This window comes from Rhea americana, unplaced genomic scaffold, assembly GCF_003343005.1.
Source record: "Rhea americana isolate MKP2758 unplaced genomic scaffold, rheAme1 scaffold_230, whole genome shotgun sequence".
Taxonomy (NCBI): domain Eukaryota; kingdom Metazoa; phylum Chordata; class Aves; order Rheiformes; family Rheidae; genus Rhea; species Rhea americana.
Window position 1 is genome coordinate 1241641 of NW_028186347.1, and position 24310 is coordinate 1265950.

The following is a 24310-nucleotide window of genomic DNA, read 5'->3' on the forward strand; positions in this document are numbered from 1 at the left end:
TGAGATGTTTCCTTGTTTTTTGTGAATGGACCTACAAACAGCCGAGCAGCTCAGCTCAAGAAATTTAATGAAGATCATGAAATTCCAATGTCTATTTATGATCCAGTGAAAATTGCTCACTACAACAAGTCACAGACCTTAAAGAGAGTGCTGCAGTATTATCTGATAACTGAATACTCCATGTTTGAAGTTGAATGTTTTCCCAGTATTGTTTTTTCTTTATTTTTGCATAAAACATAGTTCTGGTGTTTTTCAACATAATTGTTGGCAGTAATATAGCACAATTACTGTAAACTTCTCTGAGCTCTGATATATTTTATGGTATCAAGTCTCTTGATGAGCCCATAGACCTTTCATGCAAGGATAGACCAGGTATACTCTGCATCACTGATGCTGGGAATTCCTACGCAGATTTTCTTTAATAGGTAGTTGCAGACAACAACTGAATTTAGGGTATAAAGAATGCAAAAAGAATACARTCTGGGATCTCTCTTACACCACTTTCTCTGTCATTTCCAAGATATAATTTGGAACAGACTTTGAAAACAAACTTTTGTGGTCATCTGATCTATGCCTGAATGAGTCCTTCTGACTTGTAAGACATAAATAAAGGGTCCTTGGTAAACATGAAGAAGAATTTTCCTTGTGTGTTGAAAATCTGTGAAGAAGGAAGCACATTCCAGGTCTAAGAAGAGACCTATTGAGACCAGAGTTTGGGCCAATTGCCTGCACATAGTTGCTCCATAACTAGCACTAGGGAGAGATGYGGTACCATTTAGTTAGGGTCACTGTCACTGCAAGAGAAAAAAATACTCAGATATGGAATCCCAGCTCCTCAGGTGTATAGAAATTGCACAGAAATTATTTGCAGACAGTCCCATAGATGGTGGCATGAGAATGAGCAGCAGTAGCCTGAGTGGTGCAGTGAACAATCATGGGGCTGACTTTAATAGGATCTTCACTACCAAAGACATGTCCAGCACTCTAACAGGGAACTCTCTGTAGCTTATTATAGGTTCATACAATGTTATCAACTTGCTGAGCACCTGGAACTGTAAAGATGTCTTTCATTAGTGCAGTACAAGTGTTATGCACTAATAATTCCTTAAGTTTTTTTGAATGCCTCATTTGGATCCTGAGGTTTTCAAGTTGAAGACACACACGACCTTAGCACAATGTAATTAGTAGTAGAATAACAGGGGTGGAGATGAGGGCAAGAGAAGGTGGCTGGCTTGTGTATGAAAAGCTCCTGCAGCCTGTCAGTGGAGCTACACCCTGGGTGCAGGGCTGTAAGTTGGTCAAGAACACRACTGAGGCAGAGCTAATTGTCCCTGTAGAAACCTCAAGCGGTGCAAGGACTGCAAACAGCTCCTACCTTTTCTGGGTTTACTGTCCTCTAGGGACCAAACCAACTTGTGGAAATGCAACTATCAGGAAAATCTAAGTAAAGAAGCTAATAAGATGCTCTGAATTTCCAACTTAAATTTTTTTTCCACATCGTGCTGTAGAAATACAACAGAAGTAAAACTGGCAAATACCATCCATATGCTACACTGCAAAATGACTGACAGAGCACAATGTGAACGTTACTTCTGGACTGAACCAGAGAATGCATTAGAAAAATGCACAAGTGGAACACTGATATATTCTAACTCAATCTTTCAGTGTGCATTCCCTTATTACGGAATCAAAAGCCAATACCACTAATTATGGCTTACCCCCATTACAACAGAGCTGCCGCAGAACTGAACACAGGCCAGCATTTGAACCCGAGTTCAAAGTCAGTGTGATGTCGCCTTATTTCCTTACTAACATCATCTTTATCCTCTCTTGCCCTTCTTCTCAGTTAACAAGAGTTATGTACTGAAAGTGCTGAGATAAAGTAATGGTAAGGAGGATACCGCAAAAGGTATTTGCACAAGTAATTTACTACATGTCTGCTTTGTTTTACTTCCTAAGCCTTCCTGTTGTGAAAGGAAATTCATCTTTTCTGGCAGACTCCAGCCTTTTTAGGCCTGAGAGCTCCCCAGGAGCTTTCAAGTGCAGGTAAATGGATGTGAGATTCAAAGAGTACAGTACAAGGAACACGGAATTAATGTGGGTTTTTGCTTTGGCTGTCACGTCTGACGTATAAGGAGAGTGCTACATCCTTGCTTGTAAAAAGTATCTAGATTTAAAAAAAGCTAGGCTCAAGGCTGAGTCCTCTGGTCATTACGATGGGTCTGAAGTGCCAAGAACAGAAAGGTCAGGTTGCTGGTGAGCAAAGCATAGAGGATCTAAGTCCAGCGAAGTCTCCACATGAGACAGAYGTCAGGATGCTCCAAGCCCCAAAGCTTTATCATACAAAAACCAAGAGGACTATGGATGGACAATAGGTGTGGCTTGCATTCTGCATGCAGTGGAGACCCCAAGAGCAGGCACAGGGGAAGCATCCACTGCCTAATCTAAATAGCACACAGAGTGGTTTTGTCCTCTTCTGTTCTCCTGCCAGTTTGCACATATGTTCTGAGTATACAGCCTGCCCTCCAAAGACCACTTACCCGGGCAATCACAGGGAAGCAAAGCAGAAAGAAAGTATCCAAAAAGGGAATTGGTTCAAAAGGAAAAAATGGAGACAGATGTAGAGTGAGTAGTCACGGCTGGCGGTAAATAACCCTCTGCCTAGAGTGCTCTCTTTCTCTAAGAGGAATTCACATATTCCATTTCATATTTCCTTTCTAGGAAGTCAAATCTCCATTTTTCTGGAATTTGTTCCTTTTTTTCTTTYACTGTATATTTTTTCCTTCTGTATGGTCTAAAATGTTCTCCTTTTCCCTACTCCTATTGCTATGTTGTGTTTTTGTTCTCCTTTCAAGTGAGCCATTTCTCCAACCCCCCTCTCATGTAGACCACATTCCTAATTTTCCTGCACTCCCTCAGCCAACATCTTCTACTATAACTCTCTCACGGCCTCTGTGCCATGAGCACTTGCTCTATCTCCGCACGTATATGAAAACACAGAGGGCTTTATCTTCCCCACTTTCTCGCATGTGCAAACCTCAAAATTTAGCAAATGCGGCACACACAGGCAGCCTCCCTGAGACTCTTCACCCCTTCCCTCCCAGAAACCTGTCAAGGTATACTGGCCAGGAAGCTATCTSTGGATAAATCTGCTGTGAGAAAGCAATCTACCCAAAGGCAATAAAGCAAAAGGATATATTGTTATCTTTGGTGGGGATCCTACTGGGCTGGGAGTTTGGCTGCTGGCTCCTCGCTGTGAACTTTCCTTCCCAGGCAGAACAGCCATCCCACAGACAGGTCTACGCTTCCTTTTCTTAGCCTGATTTTTCTCCTCCTGTTGTTTGGTCAGTGACCCCAAGGACAGGGTTTAATTATGGGGTTTGGAAACCTGGCTTTCGCTGCTCTCTGCCAGCACAGGATAAAACTCCAGCCTGCCTTCCGAATCAGCATCATTCTGCACCATTGATACCCTGCATTATCCTACGCAGCATAAAACGAACCACATGGAAGAAATGCCAAGTCAAATATAAAGATGGTTTTAGTCTTTAAACTTCTGCTGTGAATTTCACTGAGAAAAAGGGAAACATTGAAGCTCATGGATTACCATAAGTTAAAACTGTGCAATCATTTTTGCTTCTAAATGAAATAAATAACAAGGCCTTTTTCTGGACAGGGGAGATGGGAAAGGATGCATCCGAAACAGGGTAGAGTTCCGAAATCCCCCTCCCAGAGAAGAATACTCTAGCGAGGCAAAAGTTAATATGGGATGTTAACACCATTTGTACGGCTTTCAGATGACCAATATATTTTCTAGGCAGATGCCTCGATGAAGAATAATAAAACATTTTACACTCATGGAGATAAAGCACTCGTGTCAAATAGAAAGGGTCAAATGTTAATATTAGACCCACGTGATTTCCGAGGCAAAGCACAGAACTGCGTGCAGCATCAAAGCAGGATGCGTTCCCTCCTTGTTACTTAGGAGGGAGTGCCTTGTTCCAGTGACATACCATCCTCRTCTTGGCATGAAAGGACACTTCAATACTTTCTTGTCCTTCACCACTGATGAAGTGTGGCTCTTTAGGTAACCTCTTGCCCAGCCATGCTCTCGCAGCTGACCCTGTTTTATAGAGGAGCTGAGACACTGATACAGAGAAGAGGCTGCTGCAAAGCCATGGGACAAGTCTCAGGGTGGAGCTGCATGGACACAGTCAAAGACCGTTCRAAAAAATATCCCATGTGGGCAGAATGAAGCACTTTTTCTTCACAACTGCAGTAGGGACAGATAGAYAGCTTGGTGAATCTGAGCTATATCTAGTTGCTACCTGCTTTCAGTGCCTTGTGTTGCAAAGTGATTTTCTGCCATTTTATGGACAAGACTAGGCTCATCTGGGATGCTTCGATAGTAAGTGAAGAAGGTCRTGAAGAAGCAAGTTTCTTCTCTGCCTTGTTCCTGCCTCTCAGAGAACCTCAGAAAGTTTGGCGTGGGCAGTTRTACCTCTTCTTGATGAGCACTCAATAGAGCCAAGAGTGCTGGAGGTGCTTCAGTCCTCCATCCCACCCACACCCACGTGCGTGCAAGGCATTAGATACTTCTCTTGCCAGCTCAGCAGTTCAGTGCCACTATCTAAGTAGGATTTGGATGAGACAGCTGTGATGACCACGTGTGGGGAAACAACCAGAAGTGACAGCAGAATTAATAGCCAACCTCTGGCTGTCGAACGAACAGATAAYGTTTGTCATTAAGAAAGAGTACTCCAAACTTTGGGGCAATTTAGCCCTCAGTCTGACAATGATGTAACAGAAGTGACCCAGTAAGCTTTTAACCATCTGTGTTCGCAAAGGAGGTYGCCATCTCTCCCTTTCGATGGGCACGGTGCTTTTGTTCATGCTTTTCTGCTCCATGAGCAGCCTAGTACAAGGTGAGGCTCTGCCTTACATCATCTGGAGACTGGCACTGGTAGAGGAAACAGCCCCTAGCATCTATCGAGYAGGCCACCTCACCGATAACACCAGAGCCCTGGGGACAGCTGTGGCAAGGCAGTCACGGGAAGCCTGGCACTCGTCTGCCTGCAGGTCCACCCTCTCCTCCTGCCAAAGCGCCACATCTGCAGTCAATAAGGGCCCACAAGCTGGCTCCTCCTCATTAGAGGAGAGAGGGCAGCTGGCAGGGGATCCTCCAAGGGCTYCTAGGCGCCGGAATCAGTCCCCTCCCAGTCTGGAATAGCCCAAATTTGGTGACTTTCTGGGCAGGCTGTAAAGCACAGCTGTTTGACAGGGTCTCTGGAGAAGGCTGTGGGTATGTTTCCTACATGATAAAGGATATAGGTGGCTGGCCAAGTGCCCAAGAACTGATTTTAATGCTGTTCAGGTTGAATTTACTTTTCTGTACGGTATAGGTCATTATACACAGAACCCTGGACAAGCATATGTTGTTTCAACTCAAACAAGAAACATATTATTTTAAATCCTAACAAACAATAAGGGCAAGAATATGTATTGCAAAAGATCCTTTGGGCCTTCTGAAGCACTGGAAAGGTGAAGACGAAAATACTAGTTGCGTTCATCTAAAGTATATGACTTCTACTATTTTTATTAGCAAAAATATTTGAATATTTAGCTGTAACAAAATTGATGCATTAATGTCACCTATGTAAGTACTACTGACCAAGAAAAATATTTCCAATAGTATTAAGCACCCAGGTGATATCAAGAAAAGTGATCAATGGACAGGTAAGTATGTAATATAAACCACAAGATGACCAACAAGAAAGATCACACAAAAAAATTAACTAAGAAAAGGCAGAAGAACTGCTTCCTAAACATTATAAGGTTTAATACCCAGTATTATCTATTTCAGTATGGAGCTTCATGATATTACAGATGAATAAACTTCTTCTATAGGTCTTTTAAAAAGTCATTACTAAGTGAGCTCAAGTGTTGTACAACACTTGAAATGCCCTTTTACCTTATAAAAGTTTAGGAACGTTTATTTAAACATTATACCTGTGAGGCACAGCCCAGACAAGTACTGCTTTTTGCTAGGCAATTGTCACCGCTGTCCCAAAATTGAATCTGGAAGCTTTGACAGAGAAAGACAGCATATCTTTTGCTGCATTATTTAAATACTTCAGATGTTTGGCCAAAATACAGAAGTGACACATTACAGAAACATTCACAGCTGCAAAAGCAAAAAAACTACTACAGTATTTTCATTACACTGACCTCCTCTCAGAGGAAGTTACAAGATTTTTTAATTGATCACCTCTCTATAATGCATTCAGCATATTCTGACAACAAAACAGCAACTGGAGATAATGTTCTTGGGCTCCTGAAAGCCATGGCTTACCTGGCTCCACTTCATGCCATCCACTTGACTGGCTGCCACTTCCTGGAGAGCGCCCTTGGCTTGTATAAAACGGCTCCTCACCAGGACTGTCCATTTCATCCTCCACAGACTTGAGACGCTTTGTAGAGCTGAAATGATAAAAACACATCATAAATRCTGTATACATGGAAAGGAGCAAAGTTACTTCTGCTGGGACATAACTTGTTAGCACTGCATGAGACTAACTTGCTTGCAGAAACTATAACGGATTTAAGGCCCTGAGAAGAGGCAGGTGTAAATCCTGCAGGGCCATCCTGTCCATCCAGGCATCCAACATCTCAGCATCTACTATTTGTTCCTGATTTACCTTATGCCTAAACGGCTACAATTCAATGCAAGACAAAATAAGCTCTCATTGAGTGCAAACTGACTCCCTAAACACTCCTTAATTTAAGTAGAAGATAGTTTAACATTTAGGCTTTTATAGATGAAAAAGTGGGACATTTTCAATGCACACAGAAGTAAAAAAAAAGATAATTTAATTTGTATTGCATGATTTTTGTCATTTGAATAAATACAGTAATGACAGCTAAGCCTTATTGTAACTGTCTGATACTGGCACAGCTTATTCTGAAAGAGAACTTACTTATCAGCCAAAATTTGTATTTTTAATGTTTTAACTTTAGCCATTAAATTAACCTGGCTTCAGTCCCAGAAGAAGAGCCTTAGACAAGTGAGCGAAGGAAGAATTCATTCTTGGTTCAAACTCTCACATTATTATACAAGTATTTTATTCTATCGATGTATGCCACCAAGCATAAACCTACCCCAACAGGTATCTCTGACCAATGTCAGCACTAAAGGATTCCCTTACTGAAGGCTCAGGAGACAGAAGAGCCCTTTCCGTAGTCTCTGGTGGTCCCTGACTTGGACTCTGGTAGTTGGACAGGAAGAAAGTCCCAAAGCCAAAGACACTCAACTTGGCTCTATTTTCTGTAATGAGTTGTAGAGGCTGCGTGCGGATGTTACCAAGAATTTGTCTTTTAAGTACTTTTCCAAGGCTGGGTCAGCTAACTGCTTTTCCCAAATCTGTATTCTATTAAGTTTGAAGGCATTCAAGAACAGGCTCCGTTGTGCCGAGGAAACGTATTTAACGGACATAAAATATTCCATTGCAATTTCTGTTGGTTTAATGCTTGCAGCCTCTCCTCAGTCCTTCACGCCGGGCTGTGTGCAGGTGAGAGCGGGAACGGCTTCCTGCGGTAGGGCTGGAGCGCGGGGCTGGCCCGGCCCCCAGGTAGAGCACTGCTACACGTCAGTAGGGGAAACTGTGTGCATGCAGTATAATTACCGCCTCATAATTCCGCTGATTCTGTGTATTTAAGGAATATTTTTTTTTCTGACTGGGAACAGTCTAATGAGAGGAAAACAAACATATTATTAAAGTTATTAACTATCCATGTTGTTTATAATTAGTTCCTTATCAGGGCTAGCTATTTGCAGAAGAGTAGAAGAGTGACAACTGAGCTCTTAAGTAACACTAATAACCTCACTTTTTCRCTCTTGGAGTTACAACTAAACTCTACCTGAGAACTGTGCTAATGATGAGCACTGTACACATGGTATCCAGCTTACACATGAAAAAGAAAGAGCACAAACTTTTTAATTGATGTATAATGGGAATCGTAGTCACCAAGCTTCATGGTGACTCATGCAAACTGAGTGCAAGATGCTGAATGTTCTTTCAGTYACTATAAACTACAGGCTAAGAAGTTATTGCTAAGAGCCTCTCTTTTTTTTCCATAGAAAATAAAAACAGCAGCTACATTCAAACTTTAGAGTTTTTACATGTGTGCTTGCTTATTGCAAAGCTGGTGGCACTGCAGACTAAGATAAAAATGTAAAAGAACCCTGGGCTGAAGTTARACTTTCTCGTCATGTCTTTGAAATAAGCRATCTATTTTGGCTTTAGAGGAAAAAAAATCAATCTAGTTCCTTAACAGTGTTCAGAACTACTAGAGTGACTGGGCTTGTTTATAAATCTAATCTTATGGATGGTTAAAGTAAAAGGACAGGGTAAAAAACAAAAAATATCTTTGATGGTTAGCATCTAAGTCAAAATCAAAATCAGCCTGGGCAGTCACATGCATTAGAAATTCACAATTTTCAAATCATTGAGTCACAAAATTCTTAAAGGTACATGAAAATTAGGATGCATTAGAGGCCAAGGCGCTGACGTCATGCTAGTCTCGTGGAAAAGACTTTTTAAGATAAAGAATGCACATAAGTCAATCTTAAGTCTAGCAGATTCTGGGTTTCTTTCCTCCTACATAATCCAAGCCATAATATTCATAGCTATTGTCTCCTTACAAATATTCAGTGACCTTCCTGTTAGGACAAAACAATACATCTCAATATGCTCCCACTTCTCTTCTGGCACCAGTGGAACTCCACCAGCTCCCATGCAATTACTCCTGATACACTGAGACACAAGTCAGAAGTTATATAGGTCGATGCAGTAGTATTTCTTCAAAGCTTGTATATAAATAAAGAACTTTAACAGCAACCCAGACAGACCTTCTGCTTGGTGAATCTGAGGCTGCTCTACACCTAGAGGCCCTCAAACAACTTGTCAAATAATTCAATGGTAACTTTCCCAAATGAATAATGATGCTTGCCTGGGTTTCCAAGTAACCCAGTCGCAGGCACAGATTAAATTACCTGGTAGAGGATGTGCTAGGTAAAGACCTCCTCATTGCTCCTGGGCTCATGCTGTAGTATGAAGAACTTTCCAAATCTGAGAGGGAGAAATTAGGGCCTGTTCCTGCAGCTATTGGTGCTGGGGAAACAAAAGAGATTGCAGTCAGTAAGTCATGTGAATAATGCTTGAATTGCACTTCAAAATTGCTTTTTTCTTCCTCATGAGCTTATTTAGCTTGGGATGAGAACAGGTGGGATGTGGAAATTAAGAAGTCTTAATGGTAATTGGTATTGCAGTCAAGAAAATGTAAATTTTATCAATACAACGTTCCATGACATAGATTCTTTCTTACTGTCCTCCAAAGATATTCCTTCTTTATAGAATTTACAGTTATGGCAACACTTTTGTTCAATTCCTTTAAGCACTATTTTTCTATTATTATCATTCTAACATCTACTGAAACTTTTTGCTTTTTTTTTAGGATCGGATTGCTATATTGGTATAGTTACAAATAGGCTGCATCATCTCTGTAGTGTGCTTGGCATAATCTATAAGCAGCACAGGCAGGGATACGTACACCTCAGGACTGTTGGTATACACCATGATGTACATCCTCACGCACAGAGGTTACACATGCTCCGTGCAGAAAGTATCAAAGTAGGAAGATGCCTGAGCTCCTCTCTGCTCCCGAGCATCTCAGCTTCCCTCTGGCCTCTCCTCTAGCTAAATCAAAGCTAGAGACATTTGTCTMACAAAAACTGTTACCCAGCAACTATTTTCCACTGTTTACCTCTCACCTCTTCCCCAGCAGTGAAGTTTTTTTGTAAGGACTACAAATAACTTTAATTTCCATGTCCTAGAGCCTTTTCTTTACATTAAAACATTACTAATTCCACACCCTAAAGTTTGCAGGCACAAGTCTGTGCATTCCCATGTGCTGTACTCTTCTGGGAATAGAAAAGGAGCAGAGTAATTCAATGTTCAAGTCAACAGATAATGTATTTCACAAAGAACGCCCGACGCGGCACACGATCCTACAGCCAGTGTTGCTGTTCCAGTGCTATTTTCAGGACAACACAACTTTGGGAGCTGACGATTAGAGATCACGATTTTCTCCCACGTTTCGGAGGCATCTGAAGAAGAACGTACTACACAATAAAATGCACAAGTTTGGCCTGCGACGCACTGTCTGGGAGCCCCGATTCACAGCAAGAGAGGCGAAGCCGTTCCCTCGCCACGCGCGGACGCGGAGCCAAGTTCAGCCTCGGGCCTGAGAAGCTGGCCCGTTTTCAGGGCACGGCAAAGCCTTCCACTCCGGCACGGCAGGAGCGAGGAAGCGAAGGCAGGACAGCTCGTATCACCGAGCTGACGTGCCCGGGCTGAACCGCAGGCCTTGTGCGAGGGCTGCCGCCGGCTGCAACGGGGCCAGGATTTCACCCCGAGCCCGAAGGAGCTCCCAGCGTCAGGTCCAACGGAGCAGCAACGTGGCTCTGGAGCTGCCGCACCGTCCCCACCGGACTATTAGCTGTTGTTTGGCGAGGATCTTTTAGGAACGTCATTGAGACAGAAAGGGAACGGCCTGGAGAGCCGCGGGCTTTTAAACGCACGGGATGGAAAGTACACGCCACTATTAAAACTTGAGAAAATCTGGAATGATCATTAAAAGGAATTAGGCTGGGAAGTAACTTCTGACAAGAACACTCAAATCCTTTGTTATCTGCTTGTAACTATAACATGCTTCCTGTACACTGGGTACCTGAGAGAGCGTGTTAACGAAAGAAAAAGAAAAAAGAACAAATAAGCATAGTAAAATTAACTCATTTTATCAATCTGTGCTTTCTGCCACAGTTTCCTGACAGCATCTACGAGAGGCTGTAAAACTGATGAATTTGCATGCAAAAAGAAACCAGTGTAAGTAATTTGTGTAAAAGGTAACACGGACATGGACTGCTATAATTCAGACACCCTGCAGATAGCAGACTGCTGCAGTGTGAGCAGTTATGGGTTAGAAAAATGACCACACTGCAGTCAGTCTGACTTGAATGGAAATCAATCATAAAGGTACTCTCTGCAGCATCCACTCCACAGTTTTCAGCAACTTCCTTGCCAAACAGATTTGTGCTCTGGAAACCCTTTGCTGATCAATTCCTCTGCACCCTCTACCTTCCAAAGCCTAACTTGCACGTTAAGCATAGTATTTTCCAAACGGGAACATAAAAAGGCAAGCACTAAATTAAAGCACTGTGTCTTTCTGAGGCACAGTGAATTTCCTAGCCATTGCAAGATTTATGAAACGGCTTTATTCCAAACAGATATGGAAGAAAACGCTGATATCCGGATTGTGCTTCTCTTCTTCCTTTCACCTCCCTCTGTTAATCATTCTCTCCCAAAACCCTGGACATTTTCRTTCAAACCCTTGAATTGGCCCCATGCGAAAATAAAACAAAACTCCAGAAAAGCAGTGGGGTAGGAACAGGGAACTGCTGGTAACGTGGAAGCTCACCGCAAAGTAGAAGGGGGTAACGAGAAAGCCACTGCGGCCCTGGCAGCAAATACAAAGGACGCTTTGTTCGCCAGGGCCGAAGCACCTTGCCGCGCTCAAGAGCCTCTTCGGGTTAAAGACCTAAACCCACCTCTGATGTGCGGCACGAGAGCTGAACGGCGGAGCGGAAGGTGCCCAGAAGGCCCAGGGCAGCTGGTACGGGAAAGCCCCCGGCCCGTCTCACACGCGGAGGAGGACCCCGCCGCGGCCAGCCCTCCTCCCGCCCGGACCGGACCGGACGGGGAGCGCGGCGGCTCCCGGGGCCGCGGACCCGTCCCCCCCTCCYCGTTCAGCCTTGCCGTGGGGCAGGSCCTCCGAGCGGCCCGCCGGGCACCGCGCCAGCGGACGGGGCGGCCCCCTTCGCCAAAGCCCCTCGCTCCGACGGTCACCCCGAACGTCAAGCAAAATGACAGAGAAAATCAACAAAACCCCTCTGACTTAACTCGGTGGGAATATTTATTTTGAAAAGTGTGTTGAATTAGAGAACAGGAAACCCACYGAATAAAACGAGCCAGGCTGGCACTTGTCCTCCTTGGACTACGGCACTCTCCTGCAGTCATGCTAACACTTAGCTCCTCTCCCCCCCCARTTTTTATGCATTTGTTTTTACAAGGGGACTGGGGTATGACTAAGATCGTTACATGTGTGACGCTGCAGCGAAGCGATGATGTGTTTGAGGTTAAATGGGAGAAACACGACATTTGACTAATAAGCCTTTTCCTGCGTCGCGAGTTCACGAACAAAGGGAAACCCGGAGCGCTGCCACCGCTGGGAGAGGGGGGACCCGGGATTTCGCCCGGCTTCGTCTCCTCCGCGCTGTGCCGTCGCGCTCAGAGAGGTTCTGCCCAATACAGCAGATATGAAACGTGTGATGTTCATTTTGAAATTACAAGTACAGCCTGCTATTGACCATCTAATTATGCTGAGTTCCATTTATAAACATAGCTAACCACTAAGTTTATAGAGACTTTTTGTGCTGCTTTAATAGGATATTGATCGAGAGCAAGGTTTGAGTGGACTGCCATTGAATTGTGTAATGGCATACAAAAGGCAAGGTCACGGCAACTGCTCACTCTATGCCTGCAGTCTATTTTTTATTATAATCTTTTTTTTTTCCCTTCTTCCTCTAATACCCCAGCCCAGCGTGTTTTGGATAGCAGTGCTTTGCTAAGGGATACAGAGTATCTTTTTAAATGTTAATTTTCATGCTGCTGACTTTAACTGCCTTCACTCCTGTAGTGCTTAGCACAGCAGAAAGCGTTGGGGCGGCYGTTCGGGGAAAGCGGCGCGCTGCGCTGCGCGGGGGACGCCTGCGGGGCAGGAGCGCCCCGGCCGGCTCCCTCGGCCCCGGCGCCCTCGGCCGCGGCGGGGCTCGGAGGACTTCGCAGCGGTCTTGTTTAGGCTACAGCCGGCCGCTTCACCGAGAGGCGGGCGGAAGCCGCGCTTCCTCCGTCGCAGCCACGCTCCGAGCGCCGGCGCTTACTTTCGTTTCCAGCATTTGTCCGTCTTTCTCCCAGCTTCGGCTCCCTGCCTCCGGCCGGCCCGCGGCTGGTTTTAACCCTCCGCGCTGCCCGTCCCCCGGCCTCTCGCCTCGGCCGCGCTCGCCCGGGCTGCAGCCGATTTTGCTCCACCGCCTCAGGCAGCAGCGAGCGCCAGGTCCCAGCCCCGCTCCCAGCCCGGCGCCGCCGGGCTCAGGCACGCCGGCAGCCACGTGCACTCAACGCTCGAGCACTGCTAAAGCGCCCGCCAACCGCGCCGAGACACTGCCCGCAGGTCCGACACCCGGCGGATCCAGCTCCCTGGCTGTGGCAGCATCCCTCGCTTTTCGAAATGCCTTTGCCACAAGATCACCTGTTCTCTGTGGAAATAGCTTCACCGATAGCTTAAAGATAAATTAAAAATAATTAGCGTAGCCGGTTCTGAATAAATACAGAAATTTGGGGTGCAACTGCAGTGTGGGCTTGTGTGCTTGCGGTTTCAGAGGATCGTTAAAAGGATCAAAGATCACCCCACTTGCTCCACACAGCCGCTCGCTCCACATAGCTAACATGTGGCATGTGCCATGGAGTGCCATGCCATGGAGTGTGGCATTTCCAGTCCCGGGTGCAGTCAGAACTCCCTTGTTTATCAGTACGAAGAATGATGTCACTTTGACAAATAACACAGCACAAAACAAATGTGTTTGATTTGGCTCTAGCAAATGTTCATAAATCCTAAATCTTTCTTCACATCCTGGGCAGCGCAGTTTATCTGGCTGCTTGAAGGTCCTCCAAGAGAGCAGATCTTCCCAGCAGCTCTCTTTGCGAGAGTACGTGGTGCAGACTTGAAGTTAACGGGGGAATAACGTTCTCCTGCTGCTGTCTCTGCTCCGGCCGGCCACTGCCTGCCCACCTCTGCCAAGTGAGGGCTCTCATGTAACAGGACTGCATGCTAATGCCAGTGAACAAGTCATCACAGCCTCCCATCCGCTGGTACTTTTTGCAGCAAGTGGTCTCCAGTGCCATGGAGATAGGGCAGTATTTTCCTAACAAGGCTGGATAGGGAGAAGGTTTTCTTTGGTCAACATCTGGCTACTCAGTTCACAAAACCTGTGTATCTCCAATGGACCCATGGGACCCAAGACCCTCCGAAGCTCTTGCCAGCCCTAACCCACACTGGAAATGCATTGCTTTCACACTGCCCTCACCACAGGGCAAAGAGCTTCCTTAAGGAGTAGTTAAAAAGTAGCTTCAGGCTTGACCAGCCGTATCGATATACATCTCCCCAACCCTGTTTCTGAGCCTTGTGTTCTCAGCCCAAACCCCTCTGCACACGGAAGAATGAAATCTCCGCTATCCAAAGGGGTCTGCTCTGTAGCAGGGGTGAACGGAAAACACTGGGAAAGCAGCTCACATCCTTKGTCCGCTCAGCATGGAAGAGAACTGGCAACATGATGTGCAATATCCACGTCAGACTGGGTGAACAGTAAACTATCTATTCTTCAGATGAGCACTTATGATCTACTTTCTCTGTTTCAATAGGCTCTGAGACATTCAGAAGCTGGGTTATGTTTTGAAAGAGAACCCACAGCTACGGAACTAAAGAAAGCAGGTTTCTGTTACCAGAGCAGCCTAGACTTGTTCAATAGCTCAAAGAAATTGTGATGATCGGCACTGATGGATAAGATAGATAATGATAATAGCTGACCTTTTGCTTGATTAATTAATTCCCCAAATTTGCATGACTGAGACATCTGCCTGTTACTTGAGACTCCTTGTCATGTAGACCTCTCAGAAGTTCACTAAATAAACCTGGCACAAAATTACCACCACCAATATCTAATAAGATTAATTTTAGATAACAGCAGCTAACCAAAGCCAGTTAAAACTGTGGGAAATCACATATTTCTGTCATCATATTATCGAAATCATGCATGGAAAGAATGACAGTGGGCATACGCAAAGACGATCTCTTTGTAAAGCACAGAGCACACTCAGAAAGACATGGGAGACTAAACATGAGGGCCCACTATGGATATATGTTGCTTCCCTAGCCTTGATTGCCTTTAAAGATGCAGTGGCTTGTTACAAAGAAAAACAATAGACATTTTGATTACTCAAGGTGCAGACTGCTAATAACTGCTGGTGAGGCTGGATGATCTTAAGCTGAGCTCCCCAGCACCAAAGCAACCCATGGTGCATACATAAACAACCCAGCAAGGGTTATATGGGGAAGGGTGCTCTTTAAAAGAAGTCTTACATAGCAATTTAGGCAAATACACAGCACTTCATCTGTTGCTCTGTTATGCTAAATAATTCTTTGCATATTAGTATGTAAATTCATACTGACTTCACCAGGAATTTGTTGGTAGACTCTACACTAAACATGTCTGTCTGGGTAGTTACACCATGTCAGGCTGTGGACTTTTCAGACTGCATGGAGTAAATAAGGTTACAGCTGGTCAGTACATGTCTGGGGCATCTCCAAGGAAAATCCAGGGTGCTATCAAGAGCAGTGTAGCTAATTCAGTCACTGGCACTCTTCCCTCTGAGTCAGTTCTTGAGTGATATCCCGATATGCTTTGGGGACACTATTTTTGGTTGAGGTGCTGGCTTGTGGACAGGATATAAAACTGAGGTCTTGACCTCCCAGGATTATTAAAGAGCCCATGAAAAAGAATGCACGCCCTTTTGGCTGGAAAAGATAAAAGCTGAATCTTTTCTTTTTGCCTACCAACATCTCCTTGCTTATTCCTCATGTAGGTAATGCCTGTCCTGCTCTTTCTATGTGCAGCTGCCCTGCTCCTTAGAGGTTGTGCATTCCAGTGGCAAGCAGAGGGATCGCCTCATACACAGTGCATAGTGCGTTTGCAAAATGTGTTGAATACTAGGATTTTCAGTAGACAATATTTTCATTTTGTTACAATAAAACATCATGGAAAATTAATAAGCATGAGGCGTGACGCTCCTGAGGTCAATGCCACACTCGCAGGAAGGCTGTGAAGGCTGTAAGTCATGAACCCGGGTATTTCTARCAGCCCTGTGCTGTGCACGCATGAAGCACGGCTGACAGAGTCCAGAGGCAGCTCTGATGTGTAGTGCTCCGACAGCGGAGATAAGATTGTGGTAAAGTGGGATGCCTTACAGAGGGGGAGGGAGAGTCCTCCRGGCTTCAAAAGCCTTATGGTCTCACCCTGAAATAAAGTGACATAAGATGGGGATATTCAGAGCGAGGCGGAAAACTGGTTTTGTCCAACATGGCTGGAGGTACACAGCGAGTTAGAGTACTACAGTAAAGTGAGTTAGTTGTCMAAGTCCCTATTTAAGCACCTCAGTAAGTGAACGGATCTTTGAATGTGTTGAGCGCTCAGCAGCTCCTCTTGACTTCTAAGTCCTCTTGACTTTGTTCTTCTAACGAAACTCCCACCAGTTTTCAACTGGGGAGCAATGTCTGCCTCAGACTTGTTTTCTTGCTGTCTCTCTCCCCTGTGCATGTATTTCTGATGACCATGTATCTCCCTCTCTCCGTGCTTTTCTTAGGGGTATCCTATTTTTCAACAGAAAGCTGGTTTAATGGTTTGACAGCTGTGCAAGTCTTTGTGAAAGATGAAACAGAAAAATTGTTATAGAAACTCTATGCTGAGACTCAAAAACACATTCTCTGGCTGRGGGTGTTCCAGTTACGTACCGTCCCCAGAAGGACTTAAACTGGGTGTGCAGAGCCAAACACAAATACCCATACTTCTATGAGCAGAGCCATTTTTGTCACTGGCTGCACTAAACAGTCATGGGCACATGCCCTAAGGTTTTAAAGTGAAATGTAGTTGAGTGATTTAACAGTAGCAGTGCTAATTAGTGAGATTGTGATGTTACTGCATAGCTCTGCACTAGCTGCAGAACAACTCCACAATGGACTAGTSCTACGACCCTAGTTTAGCAGTAGTCTCTCTCCAAGGAACTGCCCAGACTCTCTCCTTGGACCCTCTGGATTATGTCATAGCAAAGCGCAATCAATGCACCTTTGATCAATGGAACAGGGTGGTGACAGGTGCTCTTAATTCACTGTTCTTAGTGAGTATTGACAAGCCTGTAATGATCATGCTGCAGTGTGTCATTCATGCTGGGGGCATTAGCATTCTTTAAAGGTCAAAAAACAAATCCTTCTGAAAGACAGAGCTCCATACAGTTGAGGGAAACTGCAGGCCTTGCAAAGCTGTGTCTTTGAGTAAGTGAGATTTTCAGAGCTGAAGTTGGTATAGTTGCTGGCATTATTTACAGGTTCATCAGATTGCAGGTGTGCAAACACATGTATGCATCTCATGGAGGAATGCGATGCACAAAACTGGCACAAGAAAAATACCTACCTCGTGCACGTGTGCTGTCATTTCTAGAGGCCTGGTTGAAATACAGCCCTTGGATCCTGCAAGGGATCCACCTGCAAGCTRATCTGCATAGGCATATTGCTGCACTTACAGAGTCTGCCCATTTTCATCTGAGTACCACACTGGCTTGTCAACTACCACAGGCACATTTGCAGGATTATAACTTAAAAAAAAAACATTATACTATTTTCTTCTACATTAACAGATGTAGCAAATAAACGCTATCCATTGGAGTGAAGCAGGGTGAAGAGACACTCAATTTTCAAAACATTGTTTCTGATTTGGGGAAGGGGCATGATAAGAATCAAAGAAAAAAATGAGGATTCCAGAAACCACATAAACCAGCCACAAAATGATACTTACTTTGTGAGACTCTTACTAGCTCAGTCACACTGAAAACACCTGATGTGACAAAACTGTCCTGGAAGCCCAAATGTCCTACAAAACAAACAGAGTGAGAGAACTGCGATTAGCTTTAAGCATTTAATGACAGTATTCTCAAATACTTTAGTTGCATTTAGATTTAAAATGTGCCATCTAATTTCCCACTTAGCACTAATTATTGTTTATGTAGGTGGGTAACTAGTCATACAGCTATGTAGGCTGCTTTGTGGTTTCTATCTAGAGGTTAGGAAAGCTAACATGACACATCAGCAGGGAGATTTTTACATGTTAAAGCATCTCAACAGGAAATCTGAAACAAAAGAGGACTATTTTAATAAACGGTTACCTTGGATGACCCCTAATGACTTCACAACTGAAATGAAAATACTGTACCTAGGAAACAGACAGGACAGCTAAGTTCTATAATCGTTTTAAACATTATTCTCTAAAGAAACATCTGATCAGGATTATCTACCCATTCATTCAAACAAAACAAGATTTAAAGATGTATGCTTCATTTTCTAAGGTTACACTAGGGAAATCTTAAAATAGCAGCTGGTTAGAAAAAACTACTTTAAAATGAATTCCTTTCCCATAGTAAAAAAAATCTAACATTTAAAACAAGCTTTGGAAAAGAAAAATAAATCTCTGCATAAGAAAAGTACTGAATTTGAGCTCTGGAATGTCTTTAGGATGCAGGGTGTAGCTCCCATGCTGCCTCCTTCGTGCAAGCAATGCCTCTACACTTTGTATCAAAATGTTATTACACTTTACATAACAGTATTTTCCTTCTTCTCTGAAAACATGTCTACCACCAAATGTTCATTTAATTTTCACGGGTATGATCAATTACAAAAGGAGCAGCTTTCAGGCTGCAACCCCGGAGCCGTGCACTGAGTGGGACACGCAGGTTCACGCAGGACATCCCTGGACTTCAATTAGAGGTCTGCAGTCGGCAGGCCAGGCTGACCTCCTGCTTTTGAAATCAGGGTCAAAGGAGAAATCTCAGGATAAAGAGATTATCAAAAGAACTCTAAAGTCCTACTTGTCCACAGGATAAGTGGCGTACCTTTTAAGGATGTCCTACTTAGAGTCACTGATTCTAATGCACGCACAYAAATACTATTGCATGTTTCGGAGGGGCACCATCTGCTCCACAGGTACCTGCTTGTCAGATCTGGTACCATCTCCCTAGATTCAGCGCAGTTTCTCACAACCCGTGCTCGTCCTGGCAACATCTGAGCCCCTTCCCAAAGCGACCTGAGCAATATGACTAAGGTAAGCCGCACATATGCTCTCTTGGTTTTCTTTTGGGGTTGTTTCAAAAGAAACTCTTTCCGCTTACAGCACGCAAAGTGAAACAAATGCATCCTGCATTCAGAACTACAGAGGGGGAGGCTGCAGAAGAAAGAGAGAAGAAAGGACATGTTGGAGAAAGGTCTGGGCGAGAGCTGGAGAGAGGTCAGCAGCTAATCTGCAGCCAAGGCCACTGCAAATTCTCCTTCCCGCACAGATGAACTTCACCGTTCCTGGGAAGAGCCCGTGGTGCCAGATGAATGCAGTTGCTAAGCTAGCAGACTTGAGTCAAGTTTCTACATCAGGCATGTTTTTCTACTTCAGCAATAATGATGAGTTTTCAAATTGTGTATATGTATATCTTTGGGCATCCTTGTGTATGTGTGTATACATATGTATTATGTACACAAACATATAAATATACACAAATCTGTCATGCTCCAGCTGTAGATAAATGTACTATAAAATATTGAAATTGATGCTGAAATTCAACACAAACAAATTCTTCAATCTGCAAACAAGGTTTTTATTTACATCAAGAGAATACATTTTTCTCTACTTCAAATGAAAAAATGTTCKTACAAGTCTTTATTTTCCCTTATTTTCAACTTAGAAATAGCTCTCAGATAATTGTGAACGGTTTTGCCTGATATGTTTTGTATTCCACCATAATAAAGGTGATGACTACGCCATTCCGCTTTTTAGAAATGGTTGTTGGCCATACACAATGTTTGTTCACTGACAATTTCACAAGTATTTTTAATATGAAGATCTACTTTTCATATGCTGCAGCAGACCTGCCTATTGAATTAAATGATCTGTGAATTAAAAATAATTCTCTTAGGTCTTCACTGAAACCACTCATGTGCCTAAAATTAAGCATATGCTTAAGTGCCTTGCTGGAGCAGGGCCAGGATGCTTAATGCTCTGCAGTTTTGAGCCCTTTGTGGGGAAGCCAGTCTATGCTATATAAATTCTCATACTGTGCTCATCCCRATCGAGGCTGAGCAACTTCCAGAAGTGCATTCAGCAATACTATGACCATCTGTCACGTGTTGTTTTTTCACAGCTCACCATATTGGCTCTGCTCTGGTGTCCACTTCCACCTGTATTTCTCAAACAGGTTCCTATCACACTAAGACTGAAGGCGAAACTTAAATACGTAAGTTAAAAACAAGTTACAGTTAAGGTAAAACATTTGGCTGATTCTTTAAGAGAAAGTCTAGAGCCCTGTGTAATCATGCAACAAAAACACGACCGTAGTACGGCTAACAATATTACCTTAATCGAGCAAATACAGGTAACAACAGCAACGAAATGGGTTTCAATGCATTCTAGCTCTCAGGTCCCAGAGTGCATGAGGGAACTTGGTTAAGCTAAGCTTGGGCCTGCTAACTTTATTATTCATAAAATCGTATTTTGCTGAGTGTGCCTGAAATGTCCATTTATTTATGTAGGAACATTTCTGATGTGTGATCAGGTAATAGTAATCATTAAACAACAGCACACAATGAGAGTGATTAGATTTTCATCTTTCTTTAGTGAAAATAAATATTTCACAAATGAAAGGCGAGTTTCACAATTTGCCATTTTGTTATTTGCYTACAAACATTAGGAAATCAGGGGCTAATCTTGCCAATCATTAATAACATCTTGATATTCACAGGAGGGATGCCCTTGGCTAGGAGGTGTGTGCTGAACTCATTTCCCTGGGTGGCTGGTATGCCAATTCTCAGCTCAGTGGAACTCCATAAAAGTTTAGATTTGCCCGTATGGCTCAGATTGCAAAATTCRGGCCTAAGACTGTAGTTTTTTGCTCAGCAGTCTTCCAAACAGTGATAATAATGCAACAACAAAACGGCATAAACTGGATAAACTAAATAAGTAAAAGAAGAATGGTTGGGAAATAGCGAGATTGACAAAAGATGTAAAAGCAAACATTTTGTGCCTGTTAATGAAGGCCAGAATGTAAAAATTGTATCAATTTGGCTGTTCCACTTAATTCTGAATGAGAAAAAAATAGGTAAAGTTAAGCAATTACATATGCAGATGTTAGCAGTAAAGAGATCCGTTACTGAAAAGATGATTAAACATCTTGAAAGCTTGCAAGATTTACTTTTCATACAGCATACTTTGCTGAAATACATGCACTGTGATACTTTTGTTAAATATCCCAAAGACAGGACACTGAAATTGCTGTAATGCAATCTGGTTATCTCTCCAGTTTTGTGCTATCGTCACATTTTGGTAGTAAAGCAGGTGTTCAAAATGAGGATTAGAGAATTCTTACTTTATAAAAACTAACAAAGCTCATTCACTGGAATTCTGGGCACAAATTAAGACACCTGGCTACCAAGGCAGGCCCTGACTCAGCAAAGCAGTTACTGCACATGCTTAATTTTACTCACATGCTTGTCTAAAGCACATGCTTATTTGCTCTGAGATGGGCTGAGAAAGTTTAAGCAGGTACTTATACGTTTTGCTGAATCATTGCTTTCAACCCAAATCTAAGGCCAGCTAAGTCCTTGAGAGTTATGTCATCACACAGGACCTCACTTGAGTCAGACTCACAAGGACGAACGTTTTTTCCCTCGGGGAAAAAACCGACTAATAAGCCCAAATTGAATAAAGCACATAAGGATGCTAACTAATAAATAATATACCATTACCCCATCACATATTTGGTGTAGTGTAGAAACAATATACAATACCATCATAACAAGCACCACAAGAAAAACGTCTTGCCATAACTTGATGACTGCTTTAATTGCGGAGAAATTTCATAATGCAGATTACATATTCTTCTTCTCGATGCCAGTAAAGAAGCAGCAATTAAAAAAAAGCTTGAATTTCTGGAGCCTAATTCTGATCTCACAGAAGTTTTAAACAAGCCTTTCTACACTGACCAAATAGAATTTCTCTTGATTTTCTCCTAATTTACACTGGCAGAGGAGAAATCAGGATTAGGGCTTCTTGTCTAATGCCATTTGTTTTGAATTATTAAGCAAACATTCCTATTTCAATGAGTAAACGTGTACAAAGGCAACTAACCTTCGTCCTAAAATCTAGTTTACAGGGAGAGTATTGTCTGCTTTCCCAATTAATGCTGAAAAAGGAGCCTCAGATGTTGATCTACCAATCAAGAGCTTGTGTTGTAGCTTGAGAAAATCATGACTGATGCAATTACTTTTATGTAGAAAGTCTGAATATGGTCTACAGGTTAAAGTTCATTGGGTTATTGTTCCTTAATTGAGTATCAGAAGATGTTTTCAGGGTGCTCAAGGTATTATTGTTATTTAATTAGCAGGTTTACTTATGTAATCCAACATGATTATTTTTCTTATAAAATAGTTAGACGGCACCATAAATATATGTGGTATTTTCTAAACAGAGACGCAATCTGTTTCCTGAAATTCAAACTTAAATAATTATTGGGAAGAGTTAATCCTTTGAAGATGAAAAAGTCCAAATCCAGTTATTTCTCTTGCACTACAGTCTGCGTGACGATGTATTAAGCTTTAGCGAACAGCTTTTTGGAAGACTTTGATTTTTTTACAGTATTTTGAAGTTACATGACAGATCCACAAGACTAGCCTTGAGACCATTTCTAAAGCCTTTTCCATGTCAAGCATCTCACTATACATAGCCACCTTAAAATCTTAAAATAGTAATAATCAATTAGGGTCTCAAGCTTATTACCTTAACCAAATGCCCGATTAAAAGAAAAGCCCTCTTTACTCAAAGTGCAACTTGATTCCTTTTGGTTTTATCCTCTATCTAGATAATCCCATGCTTCACAACGTGCAGCAATAATATTGATCAGGAAATWAATGCCATATCACCGAGCACACGCAGGCCTGGAGAGGGAGGATGTTRCCCCGGGGAACCTGGATCACCCTGAGGATCCCCCACAGATGAGCTTTTCCATGGCTGTACAGCGTTAGGAGTGTGGGAGCAACAGAGTTAGTCCTAACATGCATTCTCCAGAGAAAAGAAAAAGAACACACGTGCTTCGACCCAGACCTTTGTAATTTATGCTCTGCCTAATTGGAAGAGGAGTTCATTAAGCCTGGGCTGACCCAACAATCGCAGCCCCAGGGGCTGCGCTGCCTTCCAAAACCACATCCCCGCGCACRGATGTGGCTACCGGGCCCAGGCGGGCACGGAGGAAGTCGCAACCCTCGGCTTCTGCGGGCAGGCTGGCAGAGCGGCCGCGTGCCGCCGCACGCGCGGGGAGCGAGACGCACCCCGCTTTTCCCGCAGGGCGCCCGGGAGGAGCACCCCAGGGCTGGGAGCAGCCCGGGGCTTCCCGCTCCTCCTGGGCTACCCGGCCCCAGGGCACCAGCGCTGGAGTTCACCCAAAGGCATGTGGTCACTCTCCCGCTCTGGAAACTGCGACAAATCCGCAGCGACAAACTTTCCAAGCTTCCTGAACAGGGATCTGCCAAACCTAAATCCAATTTACGTTAAATGAGGAAATACGCTGCCTTCCCTTCTTTTTTAAATGTAACAGTTGAAGAGACTATTTATCYCAGGCTGCAATGTCTACCCAGCCTATGATACTCTATCCAAGGGAATGTCTTCTCCAGTTAAGCCAAGTAAAGAGAGAGCACAACAGATCTGTATACAGGCCACAGGCTCCCTTAACACTATGTGTACCTGTAATGAAATCTGCATTTACCTACAGACCCCAAATATAGACCCCTAGAGCTGTTGCAACGGCCTCGTTTGCTTTTCCTTCATACAAAACGTGTTCTTCAGATTTGTACAAGATTAACCTTTAACGGTAAATTATACCACATTTTTAATTCATGGACTTTATATAGGAGTGTTTAAGCAAGATACTATRCATTAATGTTGATACACAACTCTCTCATTTTGCCCAACCAATGCTCCTACTTCTGTTTTCGCTTGTTATTTCCAATTTAATTTTAATGCCGCAGCAATAGCRCACCTTAGACAAATTACACGCTTTCCTACGAGCCGAAGGCTGGGCTTCAGGTCGCAGGCGCCGCTGTTCCTTGACGCTCGCCTACCTGGCTTTAGCAGAGTTTGTAAGAAGCCCCAGCACATCCTTTGTGGCCTACAACAGAACGAATTAGCCCGTCCGGGGCATGTCGTGTCAGGACAATAGAGGAACACTTTTAAGACTTTAAAGTCATGTAATACAATTCTAGGCTGGATCTTTTTTTTTTTTTT

At 43.5% G+C, this 24310-nt stretch overlaps 1 protein-coding gene across 1 annotated transcript in view; it reads right to left on the reverse strand.

The window, feature by feature from the left end:
- NFIA (nuclear factor I A) overlaps positions 1–24310 on the reverse strand; it is a 229749-nt gene that overhangs the window by 63249 nt on the left and 142190 nt on the right. Inside the window, exons 4-6 of the mRNA XM_085306080.1 lie at positions 17795–17869; positions 9050–9167; positions 6350–6477 (exon numbers count right to left, since the gene is read on the reverse strand). Of these exons, the coding sequence (XP_085162206.1) occupies positions 6350–6477; positions 9050–9167; positions 17795–17869 (321 nt within the window). The remainder of the gene's footprint in view (positions 1–6349; positions 6478–9049; positions 9168–17794; positions 17870–24310) is intronic.